The 25653-nt window shown below is 41.1% G+C and overlaps 1 protein-coding gene across 2 annotated transcripts; it reads right to left on the bottom strand.

Annotated features, from left to right (window-relative positions):
* Nucleotides 1-823: 823 nt before the first annotated feature.
* On the bottom strand, nt 824-23983 carry cog6 (component of oligomeric golgi complex 6). 2 transcript variants are annotated; one of them, XM_071515518.1, is made up of 20 exons: nt 23825-23983; nt 23416-23559; nt 22616-22687; nt 22304-22362; nt 14837-14948; nt 14297-14379; nt 13869-13939; nt 12680-12773; nt 10602-10730; nt 9745-9836; nt 8754-8818; nt 8542-8633; nt 8327-8444; nt 7136-7267; nt 6694-6861; nt 5964-6071; nt 4407-4496; nt 4262-4315; nt 3535-3614; nt 824-1770 (listed from the first exon to the last, which is right to left on the bottom strand). In XM_071515518.1, exons 1-20 carry the CDS (start codon nt 23957-23959, stop codon nt 1623-1625), a joined length of 2046 nt encoding a protein of 681 aa, XP_071371619.1. In that variant the 5' UTR covers nt 23960-23983; the 3' UTR covers nt 824-1622. The 2 variants fall into 2 exon arrangements, with proteins under 2 accessions (XP_071371619.1, XP_071371620.1); XM_071515519.1 differs by lacking the exon at nt 4407-4496.
* Between the last annotated feature and the right edge of the window lie 1670 nt (nt 23984-25653).

Raw genomic sequence — 25653 nt, 5'->3', positions numbered from 1 at the left:
TATGTGGCAGAACAAATTGATGTGTCAATGGATTTTAGCCAAAAAGGCAAAAAGAACCTTTCGACAAACCATACAAGACAGCCAAAACACACTGAAATATTATGTTTAGTCGTCCAAACTAATTTTTCCACTGGACTTTTGGTACAAAGTACTGTAGATTTAAACTCATTTTAACCCAAAATGGTCCTTGTGGATCCAAGGCCTTGTCATGTCATCCAAGCAAAAGCTTAATTTCAAATGAGTACGACGATAGCCGAAGCATAAGTGCGTTTATCCCCGATGACCACTGCATTATCTAGAGAAATAAGACGTGATACATATACGAAAACACCATTTTAAATTGAAAAAATAAGATAGTATGTTACATAGCCGACAATTTCCCAGCTGGGTTATCGGTTCCCACCTCAGGCACATTGTTATCTACATACTTCTGTTGTTGAAAATCAATTCACATGTCCATACTCGTTAGATTCAAAAATGACTATGGGTTCTTATCGCATTGCTCATGACAAAAGCACTTTTCCTACTCCTGACACACCATTCAGCATAATGTGTTTTAAATGACCAAGATTCATTTTAAGGTAGAATTTATACTAAATGGCCAAATCTAATGTCATTATGGTCTTGTCTTGTTCATCTCAATAAGCCCGGTTGACATTTATTGCAAAGCCAAAGCAGACAGTAAGAGTGATTTCTCCATTTTATCCATATGATCTAAAAACAACTTCTTCTGAAGCTGTTTGGGTTCTTCATGGCACCACGGCTGAATTTCCCTTGAACATAATTTTTCAGCACGGAAAAAAATTAGACAAGCCTCTTCAGTTGAGTGTGTACTTTATATAGAACTTTCAAGATGTTCGATAAAAGACATCGCTGTGTACAATTGTACAATTATGGACCCCAGTAAAGGCGCAGAAGGCTCTTGTTGTAAAGAAAAAAAAAAAACAGAGAAAAAGGGAATGAGAAAGACATATGTACTGTACAGAGAGAAAAACAAGAAGAGCCTGCAGCAGTGAAAGTAAATGGATCATGTATATAATGTTCTCTCCCTCCTGGCACACACCAGCCTCCATAAAGAGGCATGTCTCTCTCTGAGGTCGCCGAGCAATCCCACATATTCCCCAAAGAACCCCGCTTAGATGAGCCATACGATAATTACAACCGCTTTAATATACATGTAAATCCAATAATAAATAATAAATCTCGCCCTGATGAAGACCTTAGGGCTCCATTGGTTCTGAGCCATGACAATAAAGGCTTTTTTAGAGTCAAAGCTTTAACTCTCTTCCCTCCTTACTGGATTCAAAGTGCCTTGGACACTGTGGATACAGAGTTTATTTTCTTCTCACTGGAGGCTTTCAATCTTAGTATCTCAGTTGTTTTCTACAGATCTGGTTCCTGTTTCCAATAAGCACCTACGAACTTCACTTTTTTTTTTCTTAATCCACAAGAGCGCCATGTGTTGCTTCTGTCTACTTTAATATACATTTGTGCAAATACATTACATGGCCGTTTTAGTAACCTGGTTACAAGGTTGGCACTCGCTTGCCCAGTGTTTTGAGATAAACCAGGTGGGGAAATAAGCACACCTCTCTCTCTCTCTCTCTCTCTCTCTCTCTCCCTCAGGACAGCAGGGTCTGGACCTGCTGGGGCGATCGGGGCACCAGGGTCTCTGCGTCCTTGTATCCGTTAGCTGGGCTGCTCACCGCTGTGTAGACCTCTCCATATGCTCTGCACACCAGCTCAGTCGACTGTCTGAAAATCTGCTCCCTGCACAAACAGAGGCAATAACACACTTATTCGTCTGACAAGAAAACAAAAAAAAAAATGATCAAGCAAAAGGGATGAATGGGCTTTTTTTTAAGTACCCACTTATCTGGTCTAACTCAGAAAAGCAGAGCAGTGTTGTAATTAGTCACCAACCAAGGGCTGAAATAAGTCAGCCATGACAGCCAACTGTAAGAATTTGTCCTAATTACATTTTTTTTTTTTTCATTGACCATTGTGTGCCCCCGCTGTGTCAAAACAATGAGTGGCAGTATGTGGTGCACACTGCCATCTATGGACACACATGGCAGCAGTAGTAAGCAAGCATCAGGTGTCAGCCTCGACAACACTAACTGTTTCACAGAGGAAAAGATTTCCTAATTATAATTCATACGGTTCATTTGATCTAAAACTGCAGAGTAAATCCGAAAATGTCCTCAAATGAGAGTAAAATCCTCAAACGAGAGGAATTTTCCCCCAATCATAATTCTTACTGTTTTTTTCCCCCCCATCTAAAAATGCAGAGTGCCATATTATTTGCCATTTTATGGATTTATGGATGAAAATCTACAGTTATCCACCATGTTGTTTTGTCATTTCAATTCTGATATACAATCTAGTTGTGCCTTTGCTCGTCATCCTGATTTTTTGTTGTTGTTTTGTTCATTTTAGTTTGTTGATTTTGAGACCCTAGAGTGCCCTAGAGTTGTTTTTTTTATCTCGCCTGCACAAATTAGCAACTGCATCTCTTCTTTCTGTTTTGCTTATCACTCTATTTTATAGCTGCATTTTCTTATATAACTTAGCTTCCATGTTTTAGTGCAAACAAACTGACCATGTCACATTACGTCACAGACATAATATGCCTATTCCTCACAGTGGAGTGCGAGTGGAGTATGGAATAGCGGGACTGAAGAGCCCTGTGAGAGGACTGAAGGACACACTGGGAGCGCCTCGGTTGTATCCCGCTCAGGCTCTTGAGATCCATCTTTTTAATTGGCCCACAGAGGACACAGAACCACAGCGCCGTCTCTATCTACAACACCTTACTCCACCAACTGCACTAACATGAAATGTGAAACGAAGGGAGTCTAAAAGTAGATCTCCATTATTTGTACGCTCCAGGAGTGTGTTTTCAGCGCGCTTACGGGTGTTTTTGTGTATTTACGCGAGTGGAGACAGAGAGAGAGAGGGAGGGAAAGAGAGAAAGAAAGAGAGGAGGAATGATTTCAGGGAACGAGCGAGAGTGAGAAATGGACCAGAAGCTAATTAATGGCGTCCTGCCCATCAGTCCTCCCATGTCCATTAATAGAGAACATTAACCTGAGGTACAGAGAGTGCTCCTCAAGCCTGCTGCACTTCCCAGTAAACGTGACTCACAGAGAGAGCCCTCCAATGCAGCAGCCAGACCGAGCTAAAAGCATGTGCGTTTTCTGATCAGTAAGACAAATACGTGCAGCCCTGCCCAGCACTCTCTGAATGTGTTGGTGGCTTTATCAATTTAGCATCCAAACTCACCGCGCGTTTAGTGAAGTGTTTTGTTTGGAATGTAGTAATGGTCGTATTACATCTAGGAAACTAATGGGTATTGAACATTACTGGGTCAAGCCTCCCAGCCTATTTTTATTACTTTCAATGCGCTCTTTACCCTGTTGAAACACTATGCGCCGCAGTAAACATTTAGCTTGAAACCCGAACATTGTATGCAAGCTATTTTTTCCCCGAACAGACACGGGTACTGCATCAACATCATGGACAGGAACTCACTTGATGGCTGCGCTGAGTAGGAAGTTGAGCTGCGGCATCACAAGGGTGTCGGGTGACGACAAGTACCTATCAAACTGGACCTGGTGTGTGTGTGTGTGTGTGTGTGTGTGTGTGTGTGTGTGTGTGTACAAGAGAGATGACAGTTAGAGTGGGTGACGGATGTAGTAAGAACACTAATAATTATGCAATAATACACAATTCTTTATTAAACCCATAGGGAAGTTTGCTTCATTAAAGGAACACACTACCAGTCAAAAGTTTGGACACATGCATTTTTCTTTATTTTTACTATTTTTCACATTTTAGAATAATAGGTAAGAACTCAAAACTAGGAAATAACAAAAATGGAATTATGCAGTGACCAAAAATGTGTTGAACAAATCAAAACTATCTTATATTTTAGATTCTTTAAAGTAGCCGCCCTTTGCCTTGATGGAAAGGCAACAGCTTTGGAAAGAAATTCATACATAGGCATCAACTTCACTGTTTATTTATCACTGTTTTTTATTTGGCTAAAAAACAAATTTCAAGCATTTAAGCATAAGCCTTTAGAGCAAAATGGCTTCAGGATAATGAAAAACATGGTACATTCTATCAGGTGTGTCCAAACTTTTGACTGGTAGTGTATGTGATACTTAATTAAACCCCTTAAGGAAGTTGCTTCATTAAAGGAATAGTTCACCCAAAAGTTCACCCCAAGAATTTTAATACATGCAATGTAACTCACCATTGCCGCTTTCAGAGACGAGCTATCCATACTGGGGAGGTTGGATATTGGGCCCTGGGATGAGAAAAAAAGAGAACATCAGTTTAGAGTGCATCTCAGGGTCACAGCATTGGAACAGCAATGATGGTGAATCACAAAACCTTACAAAGGTTAAGTGGCTGGGGTCTCTTTCACTCAGGTCTGCACTGAGAGTGTTTCTCCCAGTGTTGCCTGTCTGCATTGCCTTCAGTGGTTGCTAAAAAATGAAGGCAGGCACACAGTAATGACTGAATGAATGAATGACAGTCCCTCTGGGACACTTAGGTTTATAGTCTTCTCTTTTTTTTTCAAATAAACGAAAACTCCCATCACCCTCCTGTAAGCCTATTATGCTAATCTGCAGCAACAGTCTCACCCCAACCAACCCTTCATGAGACAAAAAGGTTATTTAGACTAAACAAACAGGAAAATGACACTTTCTTAATATATTTAAGGGAAAAAAATCATCCTAAAAATGCATTCACATGTTTCACATGTTGTGAATGCTATGCTCTTGGATAGGTCAGTTTTGATTTGTGAACATTCCCTCCCAAAAGATGGAAATAAAAGAGCTAAAACTCTTGATGTTAGCGAGATAAAAATTGTGGACAGTAAATAGGGGGCTGTCTTTGTGAACATGACTGCAGTTACATTTAAGGCACTTAGCTGACAGACTATCCAGAGCAACTACATTAAGTCAATCTTAAATGCCTAAATTGCCAACATTAGAAGCAACCAATAGTAGGGAGTGCAAAGGTCAAAGCAACAGCGCAGTACCTAGAGTGATTTCACAGGGATATGGGCACATTAACAAACATACAATGAGTCTACAAAATAAGCTTCTAGTTCCTGGCCGGTGGAACAGTATTTTCCAACCACTGTTCTCTTGCCTCTAGCTTTAGGTGAGAGCTGTTTATCTTAGTCTGTCCTGGATCACAGGGATAAGAAGTTAAACCGTTACAGGGAAAATAGGCCTAGACCTTAAAACAGAATTACATGTCTTAAGCCAAGAAAACCTCCTTTCAAACTGGAGACAAAATACTATTTGAGGGAAACCCACAACAAACAGAGGAGATGAGCAAAACAAAGACGGAGAATAAGAAAGGGCACCCGAGGAGAGGAGAAGTCTGCTTAAAGAATGACAGATCTTGATCCAGCTTTGCGTTGCGCTGCAGCAGTAGCAGGGTGTGGTGTGTCCTGACACGACCCAGAGTTCCAAGGCTCACTTGCTAAACCACAACTATGGGTCTCAGTCAGCCCAATGGCAGAGTGTGTTAAAATGGGAGAGGCACGGGTAGCAGGAAACCTCCAGGGCATCGGCTCTTTCATCTGCAGAAGACAACTGCTGTAAAAGCTAATATATTTTAATAGAACATAATATGATTTGTCTACCTCCATCTCTCTCTCATATGAAAATCTGATAGAAATGCTATTATGCCTAATAAAGGCATTGGTCATGTGGTAACCATAGCAATAGCTATTGTAAAGACCAAAGAGGTAGTGTAAACAATACTGCCTGTGCCAGTAAAATATAAAAGGGGGACCATTAGAGAGCCTGACAGGAGAGATGTAAGAAAAGGGACTAAATCAACAGTTCTGTGGCTTCACGTGAGCGAGTACGAGTGTGTCTAAGTGTGTGTGATGGTGTGGGCGAGTGTGTGTGTGTATGTGTGTCATGTGAGACCTGTTCGGCAGTATGCTGCTGGACACAGCTGTAGATGTAACTCAGTCCGGCTCTGGTCAGCACGTAGGACGCCTGCTCGTTGATCAGAGTGTCGAGGTGAGCCTCAATCTAAAAAATACGGAGGTGGGGGGGCGGGGAGAAAGAGTGGCTCAGAATCCAATTCAAGCCTGCATTGTCAACCAATGGTACTTGTGGTAATGGAGAAGCACAGTGCTATTGGTAATGAAACTTCCACAAGAGCTGTTGTGGTGCTCAATTACAAAAGATGTGCTAAAAATAGGGGGATAGACGGTGCTTTTGAGCATGAGCAACAATACAGGACACACTCTTATCTATGGCACAGCAATTTAACCTTTTTAATAAAAGATTTGGGCTCTGTGGGCTTCAATGAAAGGAATCAGAATAATTAACTTTAATACACAATAATCCTATGCACGAACAACGTGGTGACTGTAATCCATGTTAGATAGTGTTCATGTTAGATAACAGTGACATAAAAGTGTTTCATAATTCAATTTGTCATGTCCTACTTGTAGAAGGTGAAGAGCATTATTATTAGATTTAAACTATAGAGTTTGGGGAAGGAATGCCATTGGCTAACTGCAATTGAATTAAATATAAATAGACACCAAAAAACATGTGAAACATAATATCAGTTCCTTATTACTGCATGGATTGTTGTTAACAACAAAAGAAAAATAACAAAAGATGTGCTGTAGATGGGCAATACCTGGAACTCCAGCATCTCCAGCCTCTTGTCAGTGAACTCAAAGAGGGCCAGTGTCGTCTTCATCACATAGAGCGAGTTGACCATGTAGGTAGCCATGTCAGCTGTGCCAAGGTTACTGGCCGACACAGTGCACAGCTGGAGGAGGGGATCCAAGATACAAGACAATACCTGCGAGAGAGGAGCACAGAGGAAAGACAGGTGAACAGGTGGGGAGAACAAATATTAACATACTTATGCCTAAAAGATATATTAGGGATATTCCTTGCCAGTCACGTCTACTACCTCAGATCCTAGCAGCGCTCCTTTCTTATTCATTTTTCAAGATTAACATACTTGTAGCCTATAGATTAAAGTTTACACAAACACTAACCGGTTAGAATTTGGCAATAAAGGGCAGGAGAGTAAACCTTTTTTTGTCCCACCCTGACCTTATTGTGTTTACCTGGGCGAAGTCAGCTTGACGGGCATCCAGAGGAACCACAGAGGAGTCGTGGGAGGCCAACACCTCCCTGAGCAGGGACAGGGTCTGGGTGAGGGAGGTTGTAGGACCCAGGTCTGGAGGCGGCAACTCCACCTGCCCAGGCACACAGGAGGACAAGGTATAGAAGACAAGGTAGAGCCCATTGAGCGAAAGAGTGAAGTTATTCTTGCAGAGGTTACCCATTTCAATCATGTAATCTATAGTCTTCACCTGGACAGGCGGTCCTCATAACATAATCAAATCATTAACAAATATCTTTAATGAGGAGCATGTTAGGCCAAACATGCACCTTCCAACTGTCTGCTGCTAGTGTGAGCCTCAGATTGTTCACAGACTGAACAGAGTTTTTAATGAAGAGGGTTTTCATTTCACTGCTCTCTGAACACACATCACAGAACTGGGTCCAGCCACCTTTGTCCACCTAATAGAGCAGATTATGAGAAGGCCGTGTTCCTGCCATTAGCTGGAATTGACACTAAAACCCTGAGGGCCTCCGATTTGATTAACACCAAGCTATGGGGATAATTCTTGTTACTACTATTGATCAGGAGACAGCCAGCGTGTTATGTCGAAGGGCTCCTGCTCGTGCTGAGGTGTATTTGGAAGCCAATTTAAGGAACTGGTTGTTTTTTGACAGCTTGCGCCATGATGCTACTGTGGCCAGCAGGCCAAACAATGTTTACAAGCACAAGTGCTTCAGAAATAGTCTTGTTGTCTTTGAGGGTTTCGAAGCAGAGCTGAAGTACACAGTGTGTGTCCACAGGATGCAATACTGAACTTCTGCACCGTCATTTAACAGTTTTTATGAAAGAACATAGTGAACCATGTTTATCTAAACAAAAATCGCTTCCGTCTCTCTCTTAGCCGATTGTATTTGTCTTCCTATCTTTCACTCTTACACGATCGTTCTATGGTCACAGGAATATCGTATGTGTACTAAGGCTCTGACCTTTGCACTCATTGCTTCTATTTTTTGGTGATCTGGGAATTTAAGTGTGTTCTACTGATGCACACATTGTAAGTCGCTTTAGAAAGAGCACCATACACATAAGCAACCAACTTAATCTCAAAATAAACACCATAGGTAACTGACATCAACTGTTTTTTTTTTTTTTTTTTATTATACAAACAATAGTCAGAGCATGCTCATACCTTGTCCATGAGTCTGCTTGCATGAAGACTCAAGTTATTGAAGAACATCTTTTTGCTAAGGATGTGCATTTCTTCAATAGTGATGAGCAAGGTGGCCACACTGGTTCCAATGATGGAACTGGAGAAATATCATAAAGGGGGATAAGTCAACGTCATATGAATAGGTAAAACAACTGAGTTACTGTTATGTTGCAAAATTGAACAAGCTATAATACCTGATGGTGTGGTGGTAGAACTTAAGCAGGTTGGAGAGCTTGTAAAGCAGGACGGCACCTGGCTCGGCAACAATGACCTGCTCTATCCTAACCTGAGGGACAGATCCATAACACACTGAGTATATGACCAAAATACGACAAAACGCAGTGCATATTATATAGACAGCTGGTCAGAGTTTCTTAAATGGATCTAAATTTATTCAGATACTCACTTTTAGCGGCCTGCAGACGCCCTCAGTGATGTGTCCCACCACCTCCTGCATGTTCTCTTCCACACCTAAGGTTTGAGGAAGACACACACACAGTCAAGGCTATTGGAGATTCAAAACCTGAACTGTTTTGAGCGCATCGTGAACACAGTATGAATGTACACAGTATGAAACGTAACAATTATCCTCTATTTGAACAGAGGTAATTATGCATGTACCACACTCATTGGGCATCCTCCAAATCATATGGTGCCACAGCATTCCTAATTTATTCCTGTCTTCATCTTCACACCAAGCTTGTTTGGAGCGGTTTATTCTAACTCTGGAGCATTTACTCTTTTGGTTTGTATGGGCGGGTGAGAACAATACCATTCAAACTCAGTTCATTAGAAGTGAGAACATAATCTGAATCAACTACAAGAAACGACCCTAACGCTCAAGGTTTTATGGGTATAAAGAAGTGAATGTTGGCATCTCACAGCCAGCAGTTACGCATGATTGGAAAGCCTAGCATAACAAAATTAATCAAGGGCAAACCACAGTTTCAACTGATACTCCTATTCAGCTATCTCTTCATTCTGAATTTGTATGAATACCAGAGAAGATGAATTAAGGACAAAGAGCACAGACAAATTCATCAGGCTTAGCTGAAGAGACTGGAATCAGTTTTTTTTTTAGACTCTCTCCCTGTTGCCAAAATCTCAAACCTCACGGGATGACAGGTTACCAAAACTCTGTCCAATAAACAAGCTACTTGTGAGTCCATGTGACTTTTGTTTACAGGCCCTGGTTCGCTTGTAACTGGGCAGTGCGAACCTAAACAAATCAAATAAAAAAAAAATGCAACAAAGTAAACTTTTCCACTGTGGTTCGGACCAAAGAAAACAAACTGTAGGTGTGATCGCACCCTTCACAATTCAAGGCCTGGAGTCTGGGCTGAAGCACAGAGAGTGGAGAACTACACTCTTAGTTGTTGGTGTAGGAAAAGTCATACCTTGCAGAGTGACTTGCTTCAGCAGAGCCTCTAGATGTTCCTTCTCAGAGGCAGTGGCTTGGTGCAGCCAGGCCAGCATGTCCCCAACATACCTAAACGGGTGACATAACATATTAAGTGTCACCCAGGGGCCAACCAAAGGGCTAACCATACAGCATTACAACCACAGCTAGGCTGAAGCATGGGTCATCGTATTTCACTCCACTCACACACGCAGACACAAACACTGCTTTTGATGTTACATAATGGCAGAAAACAGCAAGGTTAACTTGAATTATTATGTGTATGTATGTGTGTGTGTGTGTGTGTGTGTGGCCATAGGCAGGTGGGAAAGAACTTGATGTTCTCAGAACTGCCGATGCCTCCTACAAAGCGGAGGTGATTTTCTGTTCCACACAAGGCTGGTATTCCGAGAAAAACTCTCATTTGGCTCCTGGGCAGATGGGGAAGAATACGAGGTGCAGCAGGAGACGGAGACAGAGTCCTCGGACGCCCCGTGACTATATATGGGTAAATGAGCCTTTCTTTGAATCCAATCTAAAAAGTTAAGGCTCCCAGGAGGTGTGGGAGTTTCTTTTTTTTACTTTGCCAAAGGACCTTGCGATTGATTTATGGTTCACAGTTCAGACGCTTTACACTAATTCAGCCTGGAAATGCATAGAGATTTGTAATCACACAACAGGGCTTGTGCTTACATCTTTAATAATTTGTTTTATGTTTTCACAAGTGCAAACAAAACAGCAACTGACATTTACAAGCTTTAGTTTTGTTACGTTTAAAAAAAAATGCTGTTTTCTTTGGAAATGGGATTTGACAATGAATGCTTCACTTCATTAAACATGTGAATGGACAGGTACCTCATAGGGTCATGGGAATGCATCTCAATGGGGCGCGGCGTTCCTCCCGGCCCGCCCCTGGTGAGGGCGTCGATGAAGCCTCGGACCACAGCACACCTGCGCGCGGTCCCGAACTCATCTAGAGTGTACCTGACCAAACATAACAGAAAGACGGGAACATTCAACACCAGAAACACGTGTGAAGAAGACAGCGGCCTCGTGCAGTCAGTGTGTTGGAGGTCAGTCGCAGACGTACACCAACAATGCCGGCAGCATTTCCAAAAGGAAGAAGTCTGGGGTTGTTTTGATTACTTGGCGGTGGCAAGCTCTGTGTCAGACTAAACAGTAGACGCTGTTGAAGAGAGATTGCAGGAACTCTGGTCTCCAGGCTCTCAGCCTCAACATCCCCAGCCAGCCCCATGACCTTGGACACTTTCTGGGCACTGAGACAGGTGCATGTCCAAGAACACGGGACAGACAGAGGGAGGGTTCACGGTGAAAACACACATCTTAAGGTTAAAGAAGGTGACACTGATGGGCTGAATGTGTGAAACTAACCTCTGTGTCTTTGTAAGTTGTAAATTCACACTGAGCTTCGGGGAATCTGCGAGTCATATCTATTCCTACACTCTAATTGAGTGCAAATTAATTTCTGGAGGGTACTGGAGGGCATAAATTATTTTCATAGATACTGAGATTCAAATGCTTTTCATTATGTATTTCACTGCTCCAGCCAGTGCTTGCCTCACACACTGAAAATAAATGGGAAGAAAGGGTATTTGCTGTACTGGTTTATATATACGTCAAGGTTTTCAAAGCACTTGACCAAATGGTACATAATGCTGCCTGTGTTCAGAAGCCACCAGCAGAATGACAAAGCCTTTGTTTATAAACGCAAATCTCAAGAAGATCTTGCTGAATGAGGATTCACAAAAAAACAACAATGCCAGACAAGATAAATCAAGGAAGTAGCTGCTGACAACGGTTGCAAAGTATACCACATTTCTTGGTATTTAATAGGGACAGTAGTGTCCTCTACATGGGACAAGAATCAGCAGTTGGAATGAGTCAAAGTCAATGTCTCCGATATAGAAAATTGCATTATAAATTCTCAATATTCATGATGAATAAAGGTAAGATTTTTTTTTTTCCATAGGGTACTTTTTGCCCCCTTAATCTGCATTTTAGAGGTATTCTGGTCCTTTTCTGGGGCAATTTTATTGAATTATGAAGTAATATATTTGCATTGGATATTAACAAATAAACATGCAATTTGTACCTGTGAGATTTGTTTTGTTTTAAGTCATTATATACTGGAGACTGGCAGCAGGTCTTACAGAGGAGGATGGTGCCATTTTCCTCTCTCTGTGCCCAAACAGTCCATCTTTCACTTTTTTTTTTTTTTTACGATACTGGTTGTTTTATGTTTTGTTGACGCAGCAGTTTGTGTGGTCTGCTTTCTCTTCTACTGCTGGCTGTGTGGTGCCAACATTTTCTACTGCTTCAGGCTGTGTACTCGGTTGTTTTCTGATCAAAAACCGCTCCATTTCTCCCACCATGAAAACAGTGGAAAGAATCCACCGGTCATAGGCTCCCACAAATCACATAGGGTGGCACACGGGGGACAATAGTCGCTTCACACGTGAAAATTTGACAACTTGATGCATAAAATGTGAACAGGGTGAAATGGAAAAACAAAAAAGGTACTCATAATTATCAGGGGCATTTTTTTAACCCCTAATTTTTTATTTCATGGGCATTTATGAACTTTCAACGCCATTTCCAGGCTAATTTCTGACCCTGTCATGAATATCAGTGAAGTAATTTAGCTATCCAGTAAACAGAAGTGGTTGAAAAGCATTTACAGCCACCTGACCCTAGATTTCTCTACTGTTATTATAAATTCCCAATGAAAATTTTGCACAACAGATGGCCCCACTGATCCTTTGAATTTGTTACATTCAGAAACATCTTCTGCTACACTGGTTGACTTCTACTTGGATGGAATGGGGTCACTGAACAACATGGGAGGTGATAAATGGAGGGAAAGACAATGTAGTATTTAGATAAATTAGTGGCTGTGTGTGTGTTTGTGTTACTTGTAAAGGACAGGCCGGTCCTGTAAGGCTTCCATGGCTTGACTCAACACAGGACTGATGTCACAGGTCTCTTGGGTCAGTCCTCGGCATTCGTCTACAGAGAAAGAAAAGAGGTAGGACAAGAAAAATGTCCCTATTAGAGTAGAACAGTTGTCACGGTCTTTCTGGTTACTATGCTTGTGTTATTACTAAAAAGCTCCATTCAGTGTTGCTAAATGTTTTTTCAATGTTTTCCATGCCTGCCCTCTTAGTAAGGACATTACCAATTTGCAACAAGAAGATTTTTTTCAATTTTTTTTCAAATCATATTCATCATTTTCCATGAGCTATTACCAAAAGGTCTCAGTCAGTGCAGTGTAATTACACCTCTGAAAATCCAAAAACATGAATATGATTTCAGAGAAAAAAAAAAATTTCTGTCATATGGCACTACTGCCAAATTTGTATAAATAAGCAACCCTTCATCAAAATTGTGTGTTAACATCTGAATAACCTTTGCCACATTTACAGTGTAGTTAGAAAGCAGCACAATAGCTTACAATTTGACACAGTGGGTTCTTCTGGTTCTGACAGCCCGTCTTTCACCTGACACTGACTGAACATTAAAATTGCTGGATTTGGTTCCACCTTTAGCAATTTAAACCACTACAAAACAAGCATCTGTAGATCAACTCACAACTTAGCCCATATCATATTTTATTATTGCATAATTACACTGCAGTTACACAAATGAGGGCGCTGTGATCTAAACGGGTTGCGTCCATTTTAATTTCGATGACAAGATACATAGCAAAGCTGAAGAAATATTTTGTTACTGAGTTTCTTTTGGCCACAAGTCAGTCAGTCACCGTCACATGCATCTTAGTGCATCCTATTACTCTACATTATATATATCCTATTACTCTTTTTAGAATTGAGAGCACAACTTCTTATTTAGTTATATCCCGTCCCAAAAATCAGCTACATACATCACCCAACAATAGCTACTTTGTGAGAAAAAAAAAAAAAAAAACAACTACCAGAACTTCCTTCCTTCTATCACTGCTGAAAAGAAAGGAGAAGCACTTAGTTTTCTGCCTCTACTGTAATGACAACACTCTGTATGGAGGCCTTATACAAAGAGGGTCATAGTGCAGTCGGTTTTATCCCATGGCTTGCTGCTGGTATTAAGTCTGTGTACTCTACTCACTCTGGGCCCAGCGGTAAAGCTGCTCATATGATGTCTCCTGTAACACGGCCATCTGCTCCATGATCTCTAGCCTGGAAAGAGCACACAGACCAAGACCAAAGCATTACATACCCATGATCTGTAGCATAGTATCAGAGCGCTGACAGCAACACAAATACCAGACCCGGGTGATGTTTTTTTTTGGGGTTGTTTTTCCGTTTCTCCGTTCCACCTATTCATTTCCGATGGGAGATTACAGTTTTTTCCTGCAAGTGCTCACGCTTTGTGTTCCTGATCACATCCCTGCGTACACAACCACTTCAAAAACCCAACGTAAACGCCATAAACATAACAATGGGAATAAAATGACACACAGTAAATGATACAGTCTCAGGTGAAGTGGAGCACAAACTCAGAATAATACTATGTAGGCTAGATGTGTCCCTTACCCTGCAGTTTGCTGGTTGGTCCGCAAGAGAATCTTCACATCTTCGTGGATGTGCTTCACCCGACTGAGAGCTTTGAAGAAATCCTGGGAAAATTGAACGAAAAATAGGTTGCAGACATCCAGAAGTCACTGCATGTAAAGATTTTTTCACAACATACTAAAAAAAATTACTACGCAAGGACAGCATGCGCAAAAAAATTGTGTGACATTTTTAACTGATCGCCTGATATGAATAAATAATCATTTTGAAGCTGACATTGTATGTATGCTTTAGGCGATTGTGTTATTTCACATTTAAAATTGATAAAGAGTACAGAGCAAAAACATCATGTTGTGGTTGTTCAATGGAGCTCACTATCTTTTCATAGCTTTACTATTTAAGACATTTTTATTGGGTGGTATACAGTGAAGACGTGGAAGATGTGGGAGAGAGACAGAGTCAGAGAGCATGATATAGGACAAAGGTCAAAAATGAGCCGGAGTGAAAAGTTAATTTCCCAACAGGAATCAATAAGGTGTTATATGTCATTAAGCAAATTACCTCGGTGATGGGCGCGTCCCGAGCCCCTCGGAGCGTGACCATCTCCTCGTTGGATAGCTGGAACTTGGCGAGGAAAGCCTGGGCTACCTGGGCTCGGACCTCCAGGCGGTGACTGAGGTGAAGGAGAGAAATGTTTGAAACTCCCAATATTTTATTTATTCTATTTCCATTACTTGTCACAAATGGACTTTTGGGGTTTTTGTATACCAATTTATTGTGCTTTGTTTTTATTTAGTTTCTGTTCAGTTCAGTAGGGTCTTTGCTTGTCATCACGATTTGTTTTGTTTCTTATCAAAGCCCTTGTGTATTTTTATCTCACATGTCGTAATTGTTTTTTTTCTCTCTCTCTCTCTCTTTCTGTTTTATCATTGTGCTTTTATCATTGTGTTTTATTACTCCACTTGTGTTTTCTTGCAGTGCAAGTAAATTAACTAACTAATCTGCCAGTACAGAAAACTGGAACAAAGTTATACAGTATACTTTCACTCCACAAAGAACGGTGGTAGATTGTCAACAAGATGTAATGTTTTAAGCCATACTGTAGGTGGCAGTCATACTCCTCACACACTATTGCTTACATTCATCTGAGAGGGAAATAACAGGGTGGGGAGCATAGACAGAGTAAGATATCATGTGCAGCTATCACAATATAAATAAAAGAGGAAGAAAAGAGGAAAAATAATAATAATACCAAGCCGGCTACAGGCCAGGTTTTGTCACTATCAATAACAGCACAGCGATCACTATCGGTGTCACTATTAGTTTCTCAACACAATAGTGACCATGGCAACCGCCCGAGTCAAGCAGGGAACTCTGTCATGGGATAGGAGAACAACAGTGAGGCCTCTCTCTCCCCCGTCTTCCCATCCAAACCACCTAGTCTACATACTCCTCCTCCCTGTGAAGGCACGGCCAGATCAGCAAATCAACATGTTGTTTTGGTGGACGAAGAGGACCCAACATTATCTGACCATTGTCTCTCTCACACTGCTATTACCAGTGCTCACCCATCTGAAAGAAAAGGGTTGTAAATCTGTGACAGGATTCTCTGATTTAGTTTTCCTCTGTACAGCCTGCTGAGCCCCAGAGACAAGACCTTCACGCTTCTTGAGATTTCGCCTTTGCATACAAAAACAGCAACTAGCCTGGACCACCGGCTTTATTTCCCATGCACAAACAGGGTTGGGTAGGTAAAAAATGTATTCCACTACAGTTACTAGTTACCTGCAATTGTAATAAAGGGATTACCTAAATTCTGTATGTATTCCAATTACTTTCAGTTACTTTAAGATTACTCTGCCATATTTGAGGTATAAAGCTACAGAAAAGAAAACGTGGAAAAATTACAAAGTTCAGGAAATATATTTCAGGTTTTCTTCTGTGTCACATTTTATAAAGGTTTAGTTTTCTCGCTTTCACTTTAAAAGTATTCCCAGAACTAATCCTCTCATTTATTTTCGTAACGGAATATATAGTTACATTTTTTTAAAGTTGCAATACATAATATGGTTCCAAGTGTTCCATTACAACCCAACCCTGCGCACAAATAAGAAAAAGTTAACAGAAGAACAAAAGCTTACTAAAATTATAGCCTGAACATCAAAAACAGACAAGAGGGAATGTTATGGGAAGTGAATGAATTAAGAGGGAACACATCATGCTATTGAGAGATAATGACAAATTAAAACAAGAGGCACTTGAGCGGCCCAATGTCCCACCATAATTACCATGATGTATTAAACATAACCAGTTGTGCTAATGAGGTAATTAATTAAACTAATTAATGCGTTAATTAGCGAATATCTCTATGTCAACATACTTGTCTTAACATAACACATGGGTGGTATTAGAATGAACTCCGTATCTTAAAGGATAGCTTATAGCAGTCTCAAGAAAATCAGTTTTTCCTCACTAGTATGCAGAAAGGTTCTCTCAAAATCAAATCAGATCATCTTCTCTATTGACGAAACCTGTGATGTAAGTATGAAGTTTCTATCATGTATTGTTTTTGAGTTATTGTGTTCACAACAATACGTCCACACACAAGCAGACGCCACCATGACGACATTATGTCCCGTCGCCCTGGTACAAAAAAAATATTGTCGATCCTTGTCAGTGTTAAGAAATATAAAAACTGAGGTTACAGCCTTATCTTGTCTGTCACATTTAACTTGCCATAGCTGCTAGTTTTATTCATGAGGCATTTAATAAGCCAGCAAACTGAACAGGCATTGTGCATTGTATTTCTGACAGCATCACTCCCGTCCCCTCTATAGTCAGGCTTTTTTTTCTACAGACATATTGAACTTCATAGAGATGGCGGCACCGGTAGAGAATACCTCTCTCCCGTGTCACCATTCATTACAGAATCACCTCCGCAAGATAAGATATGCCCCCACCCCCCCACCCCCCCTCCCCATTTCTCATGTTGATGTGTCTAGGCCAGGAGTGATCGACCTGTTCCTCCAGGGTGTAAATCACAGCCGAAGCGACAGGCCGCACACGCCCGTACAAGGTGAGGAGACGAGGAGTGTGGAGGAGTTGAGGCTAGACTAGAGCAAACGGAGCAGAAACAGGGAAGCAACAGGAAGGGATCCCTTTCTGCTGGGCTGTCAGGACATGATACATTCTCGTCAAGGCTGCAATTACCGAATACCAGAATGAAGCAACATACTTCAGTAAATGGGCCACGTCACACTGTAACAGCCAAGTATGCAAGGATTCTGGGCTAGCGTAGACGATAAACTAAAAATGAACTCAGTGAAGTAAGCCTTCCTTGATCCTCCAATTTAGTTGGTGGCAGAATGCCAGGCGAGTGCAATCCCATGGCTTGATGCTAAATTGGATAGGTTGCTTACATCATGTTGCATGATAGGATGAATTTTAATGCCCTAAGTCTAAACAATAGACTTAATAAACTTAATGCGGGTTGGTGTGCCTCTGTGTCTTTGTGTGTGTGTGTGCTCAGATTTCCCAACTAGGCCAATTGATTTTGTCTGTTCAAGCACAAAAATCGTTTCAACAATATTACACAGCACAATCTCATAAACAGCTTTGTCAAACTGAACTGAATTGAAATTACTGTTGCCTAGATAATTATCTAACAGACCTGGGCTAATAGTGCAGCACCAAGTTAATGAAAAACTGAGAGCTGGAGACAGCAGCAACTAACATTTAGCAAGCTGACTAGTTATTAAATGTAAAAATGGTAAGTTCAAACTTGCAACCTTAAAAATTAACTAAACTAAATTCTACAAAAGGTAGCAAAAGGTACATGAAAAGGTTTGAAAAGTACATGAAAGGATCTAAACCCTAAGTTTCTCTGCATTTCTATTTTTGCACATTTTGGAAACTAAATGACTGATACTTTGAGAGACTGAAACATAAGGAGAACAACTGCTCTTTGTAGCTGGCAAACCAAATGACCAACCCTTTCATAGCTTGAAAACCATGTGGGTCGATTATCCATTAAAATCCATTAGGGGCCATTTCAAAGGCTTGCGTGGAAATTTGGCATTCACAAAGCACTTAGTTAGCCATGCGCCAATGATCATAGAGTGTAGTCGGAGCCAATCACATCAGACACACAAAGGCATATTCACAGCCATACCCTCATTAACAGCCAGCTGAGCCTTAATGAGGCTCAAGTGTCATTTTACACAGGTTGTCATTTATGATCTGAAGTCCCCGATCATTCTCTCAGGGGTTTCAGAGCTCTTGATCTGTTAATGACCCACACAGAAGTAATAGTGATAACATTTGCTTTACTTTGGGAAAAAAATAATCTGAATAAAACGCACGGCTACATGCCTGACAATTCTCCATATAGGTTTGACAAAATGACACCTTCACTGAAAAGATGGGAAATGATAGCCCGCCACTAGCCAAATACTGGTAAATATTGGCTGTGGCTAGTAAGTTTATCTACCTTCCACACCTGGCATGCATCCAAGTAGACCCACTCTAAAGACCTGTGCCGTTCAACAATAGCTGAGCAACAACAACAACCCAACACAGGCTGCTCATGAGGTCATGTTGTCCATGGAAAACATTTGTTTCTGAAATGTCTGGACTTGTTCAGCGTGATAACATGACATGGTAATGCAAAGATCACAGTGTGGGACAGGTGTGTAGTGTCGCGTTTCATTATGGAACAATAGGCAACACTTATTAAGTGTTCTTGCTGACAGCCTCTTTCAGCGGGGCAAGCCCTTACATGTAACGAGACAAAAGAGCAGCACGTCTGAAAGCCAGCGGACAAACACAGGTCATCTGCTCTCATTGGCTTGCCTCCCCTACCTTCCCTTTGCACATTGAAAGCAATCCACTGTTCCTTTCCATTTCATTAGAGCTGACAAATGACACGGTGCCATTGGCAGATAAGATAGCAAACAGCCCAGGACAGGCTTGCTCCACCGGATAAATACACACTGGAGCATCTGCAGAGCTTTGGAAATCACTACCACGTCCGTACTCTCTCTACAGAGCTGCCCTATAAGCACACTAATGTGAGATTATGCTGCAAATCTAGCGCTGCTATAATAAGTGTCAACGGGGGAAAAACACTGTGGTTTGGTTTGGGACTGCAGAGAGTTGTGTGACCTGAAATACACCTGAACAAGAAAGCTGAGTGGTGCGGTGCAACGGGCTGACTGGTGGGTGGCTGAAGGAGGACAGCTTGGCTGTACTCTTCCCCTGGCAGCTCTTCTGAGACAAAATTGGTAAGACAAGGTCAAAGCCCCGCATGCAGACACTATCCCATCTGGCTGGGGGGTCACATTGTGGCTCGGCGAATGAAAATGTCACACAGATGGACAGCAGGTCCCAATGGGACAGTTATGCAAAGACAAGATAAGGCAGGGGGGGACACTCAGAAGGACACTCATGTAGAACCTCTTAATACTTACTTTCAACATCACTCCCAGCACAAAGCAACATGACTTGTATCAATTCACTGCCTAAGAGGAATGGGACGATATATATCGAAATTCAATATATCGCAACTCAAAAATGTGACCATACGTATCATGGGGCAGAAAAATGAATCACAATTTTAGCTACATTTTATTATTCTGTAGTAATCACAAATGAGACGGTTTGCCCTCCACAACTTCACAAGCTCGCCATCCATTTTAATATTATTTGCACTGTGTAATGACATTTTTTAATTGTTGTTTACATTCTAGCAAGCCAACGCTATTGCTAGAAAGATTTATGTCTCAGAAATAAACGTAAATCTGCACAATCAGAATTTGTTGTCACTGAACTTCTATTTATTACATGGTATTGTTGTTGTATCACACCGTGAACCCCATATCACGTATCTAATCATATGCCTAGTGCCTGTGTGTTCACTGGCGGCTACGTCCCCGCCGGTGTCTTTCCCTGCTCTTACTTTAACACCTCATCTCCTTTCTCTTCAATCTCGCTCCCTCTCCATCTAGATGTCACCCTTTTGTCAGCGAGGTCCTCAAGCTGTGCCAATGGAGCATGGAATTGCCAATGGTACATCACAGCTGTCAGCAGTCTCTTTTGCCAGAAATCTACATTATCTTCGCCCCTGCCCCTGCCCCCCCCCCCCCACACACACACACACACACACACACACCACCCCACTCCCCACCCTCCATGTCAACTCGCAAGGTCACCGAGCATCCGAGGTCATAGCTACCACAAATGCTAATAAAACCCCACCCCCCAATCCCCAGCTATCAACCAAGAGAAGACAGTATATTTTCACATCCTTGTCAACACACTCCCAGCCAGATTCATAGATTAAAGGTACCAAGATTAATTTTACTGGCAGACTTTCAATCACAATCAAAAACATTGGTATTCCAGGGTTGCAGATGCGCGGTACCAAGAACATACTATCTGAGAGACTCCGCTGATGACAGCTCAACAGGGTGAGCGGTATATATGGGATCTGTCTATCTGATGCCTCTTTCTATGTGGCATCAATAAATCCCCACAAAAAAAAAACCCACACTCACTGGCTGCTTTCCAGTTGTTCTAGTCTGGCTTCAGTAAGATCAGGGAGTACTTCAGCGCAAACATGAACCACTTTGATGTGGATCTCAAGGCCAAAATCACAGGACTTGGAAATGAAGAATAAAACAAATAAAGCTCCATTAATGATGATTGCTGCCCTCCTTATGCAAATAACCTACTTCGGGAGAAATATTCATCATCCTCATGAATCATTCATCACTCCTTCATCAAAAATAAGACTTTCTTGCCAGCTACTCCGGCTCTGCAACAAATCTCCAACTTATGACTCTATGGTAAAGCTGCATTTCAAAGACGTACAGTAATTTGGTCTTAAAAATGTCAATGTTTTTAACTTTTTGGGCTATATCTTTAATCGTGCATCTATTTTGCCTTATCAGTAGATCGTTTGCAGTTGTATGGTTTTGTTGTTATGATATGGTGAAAGTCTGTCCAGTTGAGAGAAGAGTTGTGGCTGATATCCTACACAGACCAAATCCTACAACAAGGAAGCACTAGCAGATTCAGCCGAGTCTCATTTTGTAAACAATATGTGTGCAATAAAAGCTATCAGTTGCAAAGTGGATCATGTTGTTCCTGCTGTGTGCTTCGATTCAAGTGCTATTTGCCTGGCAACTTGCCTGAATAGAAAAAGGGGTAATTTCTACGGAGAAATGAGACACCACAGAGAGTCAAATGATGGTTTTTATCTTTGGATTGTTGAAGATGCCTATCAGTGGTTTATGTGATGGATTTTCAAAATGATGTGTAGCCTAGGAACAGATATGGGAAGAAAGGATGGTGAGGGTGAAATGGCAGTGTGAGATTTCTTTCAAATTTCTAGAAATAATTAGAAACAAAGTTGCCATCCTAAACAAATCTTCAGAGAAAGTTGATGAATGAAATGATTGACACTGTATTATCTCCCTGACCTTCTAAAATGTCAGTTTAAAAGATCAGTTCAGATCAGATCAGTGTCATATCGTCTTATTTTTCATTAACAGTTTTAGTAGCAGTTTAGTTGCAATCAGATCCAGAGTAACTCAGAGTGCCTGCAACTGTAGAATAAGATTAAATTCACTGAGTTATTCCTATGTTGGCAACATATTAGACTCATGTAGCCATGAGTAATTGAAAGGGGAATGTAAATTTGTAAACTGCTGTACATTTGTCATTACATTTTGACATAAGTTTACAAAAAAATCACCCTTTACCTAATATATAATACAGATTACACAAGTCAGTTATGCATGTGTCTCATTGAGCAACAGGCTAAAATTTGTTTACTTTACAAGGTAGTCAAAGGTCTGTGTCTCGGACTGTCAAACATGAGATCACCTTTTATTAAGGTGGAATAAAACGCATCTGAGGTTACCAGGCCATTACCATTTCTTATGTCAAGTCTTGAATATTTAATGTTATCTGTAAACACCCGCACACACACATACAATTTCCATTACCCCATGCAAATCAACTCACTTTTCTCCCTGCAGCTTGTTGGTTTTCACTATCAGGTCTTGAGTTTGCTCCTTGGCAGCCTGTTGAAGCAAAGTTCATTGGATTATTTACAGCACTTTTAATAGATGATTGGCCACATTATATTCTCAAAGACAAGTTCCTAAATTATTCAATAGATGAGGTTAAATTCATGTATTTGATCCATACTGTAGTGATGCCTAGTTTACATGGATATACTAACCTATCTATTGTCGCTACAGATATAGAGTTTAGCTTTTGTAAATCATTATCCATACAGCATAATAAATGACAAGCCAAGGACAATGACAGTACCTTTAACCTGTTGGTCATTTCTTCACAACATGTGCTCATGGCCTGGACGTCCTCATGAACACTTTCAAGCTCCTAGAGAGAGGGTGAAAACACAATCATGAGGGCTGGAGCAACTTGGAGACAGCTCTCTGTAACTAGGGAAGCTCACACTGGGATTTTGTAATGATGATACCCATGTGCAACAGGAAAACTGTAAATCACGGTATGATGGGTTAGAGTAATGTAGACCTATAATGTTGCAAAACAAATTTTGGGGAAATTGCCTGCTTGAAGCACTAGTTTTCGAGTTCTCTGCTGCAACTGATGGTCCTATGATTGTTGTTGCTGATGGATTCTCCGGAGTGCCTTCCAAGACAACACCATGATGTGATTTGGACAAAAGGTTTCTTAGAAAATAAAAACTGCACCTCACTCCCTGTGCTTGGAGTACTATCTTACCATCTTATCTTATCTTACTTAGATGGGATCAGCTGTTCCAAGACATTCTCAGAGCTAGGGAACTTATGGTCATGTTGTACATCCTCATGTCTAATTCACTTGAATGCCTAAAACTAATAAAACCTCAGAAGTGGTTTGTAAGAAATAATTAACAATTTAGAGGAGTTTTTAAGGTGCAAGCATGCCTGCTCAAATGTCTCTCAATTAGTGAAATCAGTGAGTGCTACCCCACCCACCTCAAAAATCACTGCAGATAGTCTTTGCCTAGTTATAATATACAAATGGGTGTTATTTTAAACAAAGAGGAGTAAACAGGATTTATTTTTTTTGCCAAGTAAGTGAACTACACGGTTCCATGTTACCTCTTTTACATCTTTAAATATCCGTGCAAACTCCTCGTTGATGGACAAGCTTCGTCTCTCGATGTCACCCCGAAGATTTCTCCTGGTGCGCAAACTGTTCTCGGTGAAAAACACAGACAGCGCCTTCAAAGCCTCCAGCATCTCCTGAGAAGGCAACGATGATATTGTCATGTTAGCAGGGTTCACAGTGACTGACAGTGTAAAGCAACCTGCTGAATGAATACGCCTCTATTGGCGTGAATACATGTTTAGTACAGTTTGTAGCAAGAAAAGACTAGAAAAGGGCTTGGTTTAGGTTACGATACCACTTTGACAGGCTGAAATATCTAGCTAACTGTGACAAGGTAAGCAGACGTAGCTAATGTTAGCTAGCTAGCTAGCTAGTAGCTGCTAAACTCTTCCTTCTTACCTTGTCATTGTCAAGCCTCGTCTCCAAGATTTTGTTAAGCTTCCTTGACAGCGGGTTATTAGCTGGAGAAGGCACATTTGCATTTTGGATAACAGTAGGGCTATCGGTTGATGTTTCCACTCTATTATCAGCCATTGTAAACAAACACCTCCACGTAAACTTTCAGGAAGATGTGTGGTCCGTCAGAAATAAAGGTCCGTGTAGATCCCAGAGAAAAGGGATAAAACGTTCCGGGACGTGGTCATTTTATTTCCCTATGTGGTGGTGATGATGATGACGATGATGATGATGATGATGATGATGATGATGTCAAACTAAGCACCAAACAACGCAGAGTTACACTCCAAAATGTATAATTTACTCACTCTTTAAACAACCAATACCAACCCACAGGAGAGCCAAACACTGTGACAAATCACAGTGCTGAATAACAAATTTTAGCCCGTCCCGGCAGAGAGAGGTTATAGATCATATACCTCACAAGGGAGAGGGACTTGACAAGCACAATAGGCTCATTTGTTACCAGTCTTATCTGAGATTGGGTCGGTGTCTCTTTCAGATTAACTTCGGCTGCCTGGCATTAAGTTTATCAGAGGACTTTGGGGTATAGCTGGCAAGATATGAGACTATAATTTAAAGTGATCTCCAAATTAAAGTGGACCCAGGATGACTAAAAGTCATAGATGGGATAACTTGTTGGAATATTTTTCTCCCTAGTTTCTCCTCTCTCACTCAGGAAAGTACCCACATAACCCGGGGGGAGAGAGAGAGAGAGAGGGAGAGAGAGAGAGAGAGAGAGAGAGAGAGAGAGAGAGAGAGAGAGAGAGAGAGATGCTGCCTTCAAGTACTGTTGGAAATATGCCCCTTCCGAGCACTCTATCACAATTGCATGTTTCTATTTTCACTCTTTTGTTGTTGTCATGCATTTGCGTGTATGCTTATAAACTGTCCTCCTATTGGTGTTGAAGACACGACAACTGCAAATAGTCTTCAGCCTAGAGTTTATTTATGTTGCCACAACAGATGCAGCAGACATACAGTAGTACACTATATTTTGAAAACATCAATTATATGTGTAATGTGCATTTACTTTTTATTCTGCCGCCGTAACACAAAGAAGCTCTTGTGCCACTTGGTTTCTGAAATAAAACAGCCACCAAAAAACTCCTTTTGTGACAGTGTTGGGCTTGTATCTCAAATAAGTAATTTATTACTTATTACTTGGAATTTCATTGCTCGTTTCAAAAGTAATACTTTATTACTTATTACTCCCTGGGAGCAGAAATGTATTACACTGCTTATTACATTACTTTCCTGTTATACCCATGGAATTGGCGATTGCATCCTTTCTTATCCTCTAAAACTGAGATCATTCAGCTGTCCTGAGCATTGTCAGTGTAACCAAACAGCACTGACATCCAATGTTCATTTTGATCCCTTAATTGGCTCAATAAAATGAGAAAAAACTCATAAACATGAATAATTTAATGAGTGGAGACAACCATTCGGTCACAGACCTGATGCCTGATGGGTCTGTGACCGAAACGCTGCATCCACTCATGCAAAAGCTTCCTTTGTGTGTCCTTCGGCTCAGTAAAATCAAGGTAGAGGGAATATTTGGCTGGTGGTTAGTGAGGTGGTTCCCAGACTGGATTGGCCCGGGCTTGATGAGCGGCCCTGAGTGGCCATACCTGCCAGGAAACTGATTCTGCACCCCAAAAAAAAAATCTAAACAAAACTTCTACAGAGAAAGTAAACTATTCTGCCATTTCTCATCTAAGCTGGTTCAGTGTGTGTCCACATCAACTGAGAGGATGATGAGTAATTCT

Source organism: Centroberyx affinis, unplaced genomic scaffold (assembly GCF_046629955.1).
Source record: "Centroberyx affinis isolate AG114_WGS23_722 - 3 ecotype Tasmania unplaced genomic scaffold, CSIRO-AGI_Caff_v1 ptg000358l_1, whole genome shotgun sequence".
Lineage (NCBI taxonomy): Eukaryota > Metazoa > Chordata > Actinopteri > Beryciformes > Berycidae > Centroberyx > Centroberyx affinis.
Note: the sequence above shows the minus strand (reverse complement) of the source record. Positions and strands in the feature narration are given on the sequence as shown.